This window comes from Moschus berezovskii, chromosome 21, assembly GCF_049115385.1.
Source record: "Moschus berezovskii isolate FMDL1 chromosome 21, NW_MosBer_1.0, whole genome shotgun sequence".
Lineage (NCBI taxonomy): Eukaryota > Metazoa > Chordata > Mammalia > Artiodactyla > Moschidae > Moschus > Moschus berezovskii.
The window spans coordinates 50,049,075-50,052,658 of NC_142480.1; the positions used below are offsets into that span (position 1 = coordinate 50,049,075).

At 48.3% G+C, this 3,584-nt stretch overlaps 1 protein-coding gene across 1 annotated transcript; it reads right to left on the minus strand.

The window, feature by feature from the left end:
- Positions 1-269: 269 nt before the first annotated feature.
- On the minus strand, positions 270-1,554 carry LOC129550273 (myeloid-associated differentiation marker-like). Its single transcript, XM_055417792.2, has one exon. It carries the CDS (start codon positions 1,420-1,422, stop codon positions 484-486), a length of 939 nt encoding a protein of 312 aa, XP_055273767.2. The 5' UTR covers positions 1,423-1,554; the 3' UTR covers positions 270-483.
- Between the last annotated feature and the right edge of the window lie 2,030 nt (positions 1,555-3,584).

Below are 3,584 nucleotides of genomic sequence, written 5' to 3' on the forward strand. Positions count from 1 at the left end.
CTTCACTCTCTAAAAAACACACAGAAAATTACCAGCTAAGGCACCCCCAGGTGGACAGACACACTTTGGCAATGAGGCCCCTCCGGAGACCCAGGGTGTGAACAGCTGCACAGAGTCTGCGTGCTGTGGAGTCAGCACCTTAGGAGGTGGGAGGGGGCGGTGGGCAGAGGAGGAAGGAGTCCCAGGTCCTGACGGATCAGAAGAAGGAAGATGGGGAGAGGGGGTCATACACAGAAGGTGAGGAAACAGACACTCAGAGTGGGGGTAAAGCAGAAAGTGTAGAAAGGATGAGCGAGGCAAGAGGAAGAGGCAGAAGGGAACGGGGGCTGTCACACAAGACAGGAGGAGACAGAGCAGGAGGAGAGATGGGAACAGCAAGGAAAGGGAGACGACGGGGAAGGACGTGCGGAGGGAGAGAGGACGCCAGGAGGAGGGCTTCAGAGAAGGCAGCGCTCGGTAGAGACCCCCTGTGAGCAGAGAGGATCAGGAGTCTGTGGGTTGACCCCTAGTCCCTACAGAAACCTGGCGGGCCCAGTACCCCAGGTCGGCCACGTAAACCAGCAGGTTGATGGCTGTTAGGACGGCCACAGCCAGGCGCTGGTCCCAGGCGCACAGGCCGTTGGTAGTTCTATCAATGCAGTTCGCATCGCTGGACGGCTGGGGCTGCCCGCCGTACTTCTCATCAAACTGGTAGAGCAGCCAGAGGACCAAAGCAGTGAAGTGGAGGAGGGTAGACAGCAAGGTCAGTCCCAGATGAAAAACGGGGAAGGAGATGGGCAGCCTGTTCTCCCATTCATCCCGGTCCATCAGCATGGCCACAACTGCCAGGATGAAGCAGATGGAGTACATGGCCACGCACCACTCCAGGGCCAGCTGGTGCAGGTACAGGGAGGTGTTGCTGAGGAAGACAAAGATAACACAGGCCACGAAGGTCTCCAGCACCTTCAGCAGGCCTGGCATGGTGTGCACGTAGCAGGGGATCTCCTTGAGCTTGTAGCATTCCCATACGCAGGCCACTTCCATGACATAAACCACACATGCGATGCAGGAGAACACAGTGGCGCCAATGGCCCGGTTTCTGTTGGCATCATAAGGCAAGAACTTGATGTAGGTGATGGGGTAGAAGATCGAGGCCAAGAGGCAGATGAGGGCAGCGTAGCAGGTGTAGGTGATGGAGAAGTTGTACCAGCAGAAAGGAAAGTCGTTCGGGAACCTATATAACTCCAGTATGACGATGGTGAGGGTGCCGACGATACAGAAGCACCAGCTGAACATGATCCGGCTACTTATGTCCCCCCACCGAATCCCCATGTCGAGCACTAGGAAGAAGGCCGAGATGATGCAGACCAGCTGTGGCAGGCGGAGGCAGCTGAACATGATGTACAAGCCACACTTGTCTGGGGATGTCCTACCTGTGGACATGGTGTTGTGATGATCAGGCAAGTCACTGTCACCAATATGGCAGTGGTCTTCACTGAGGACCCACCAGCCAAGGTGCACGCTCTGGAGGCGGATTAAGTCAGATGCCTGAAAAAGTCTCGGGGGCCTGAGACTGCTGAGGCTCAGGGGCCTAAGACTGCTGAGGCTCAGGATCTGTGGAGTTAGAACCACTCACTCACTCACTTGGGCAACAGCACCACCACTCTAGAATGATATTCCCCACCCATCACCCTTGACCTTGTAACAAGACTATTCTATTCCAGACCTCACAGTCCAGTTGGTTTTGCCTCATGCCATAAAGACTTTTTATCTCTTTGGCTGTGTGCCATTATTTTTGGAGATACAGTGGAATGTGGCCCTTATCTGCAATCCCAATATTTTAAGACTCCAAAAAGAAAAGAAGAACTTTTATAAATTCCTTCGGCTAGAGAATCTGACCTGAACAGAAATGAGAAAATTTATTAGTTCAGTTCAATTCAGTCGCTCAGTTGTGTCCGACTATTTGCGACCCCATGGACTGTAGCACGCCAGGCCTCCAGTCCATCACCAACTCCCGGAGCTTGCTTAAACGTATGGCCATTGAGTCTGTGATGCCATCCAACCATCTCATCCTCTATCATCCCCTTCTCCTCCCACCTTCAATCTTTCCGAGCATCAGGGTCTTTTCAAATGAGTCAGTTCTTTGCATCAGGTGGCCAAAGTCTTGGAGTTTCAGCTTCAGTATCAGTCCTTCCAATGAATATTCAGGTCTGACTTCCTTTAAGACTAACTGGTTTGATCTTGCAGTCCAAGGGACTCTCAAGAGTCTTCTCCAACACCACAGTTCAAAAGCATCAATTCTTTGGCGCTCAGCTTTGTTTATAGTCCAACTCTCACATCCATACATGACCACTGGAAAAACCATATCTTTGACCATATGGACCTTTGTCAGCAAAGTAATGACTCTGCTTTTTAATGCTCTGTCTAGGTTTGTCATAGCTTTTCTTCCAAAGAGCAAGCGGCTTTTAATTTCATGGCTGCAGTCAACATCTGTAGTGATTTTGGAGCCCAAGAAAATAAAATCTGTCACTGTTTCCTTTGTTTCCCCATCTATTTTCCATGAAATGATGAGACCAGATGCCATGATCTTAGTTTTCTGAATGTTGAGTTTTAAGTCCACTTTTTCACTCTCCTCTTTCACTTTCATCAAGAGGCACTTCAGTTCCTCTTCACATTCTGCCATAAGGGTGGTGTCATCTGCTATCTGAGGTTATTGATATGTCTCCCAGCAATCTTGATTCCAGCTTGTGCTCCACTCAGCCCAGCATTTTGCATGACATGCTCGTATATTAAGTTAAATAATATACAGCCTTGACGTACTCCTTTCTCAATTTGGAACCAGTTCATTGTTCCATGTCTGGTTCTAACTGTTCCTTCTTGACCTGCACACAGATTTCTCAGGAGGCAGCTAAGGTGCTTTGGCATTCCCGTCTCTTTCAGAATTTTCCACAGTTTGTTGTGATCCACACAGTCAAAGGCTTTGGCATAGTCAATAAAGCAGAAGTTTTTCTAGAACTCTCTTGCTTTTTTGATGATCCAACAGATGTTGGCAATTTGAAACCACCAGAGTGGTTTCTCTGCCTTTTCTAAATCCAGCTTGAACATCTGGAAGTTCTCAGTTACATACTGTTGAAGCCTGGCTTGGAGAATTTTGAGCATTACTTTGCTAGTGTGTGAGATGCGTGCAATTGTATGGTAGTTTAAACATCGTTAGGTATTGCCTTTCTTTGGGATTGGAATAAAAACTGACCTTTTCCAGTCCTGCGGCCACTTCTGAGTTTTCCAAATTTGCTGGCATATTGAGTGCAATACTTTAACAGCATCACCTTTTAAGACTTGAAATAGCTCAGTTGGAATTCTATCACCTCCACTTGCTTTGTTTGTAGTGATGCTTCCTAAGGCCCACTTGACTGTGGACTCCAGGATGTCTGGCTCTAGGTGAGTGATTACACCATCATGATTATCTGGGTCATTACGTTTTTTATTGTAGAGTTATTCTGTGTGTTCTTGCCACCTCTTCTTAATACCTTGTTTTTGTTATGTCCACACTGTTTCTGTCTTTTATTGTGCCCATCTTTGTATGAAAATTTCCCTTGGTGTGTCTA

Bases quoted from the DNA above. Each gene is read 5' to 3' on its own strand.
- LOC129550273 (XM_055417792.2), bottom strand. From the start codon at position 1,422: ATGTCCACAGGTAGGACATCCCCAGACAAGTGTGGCTTGTACATCATG.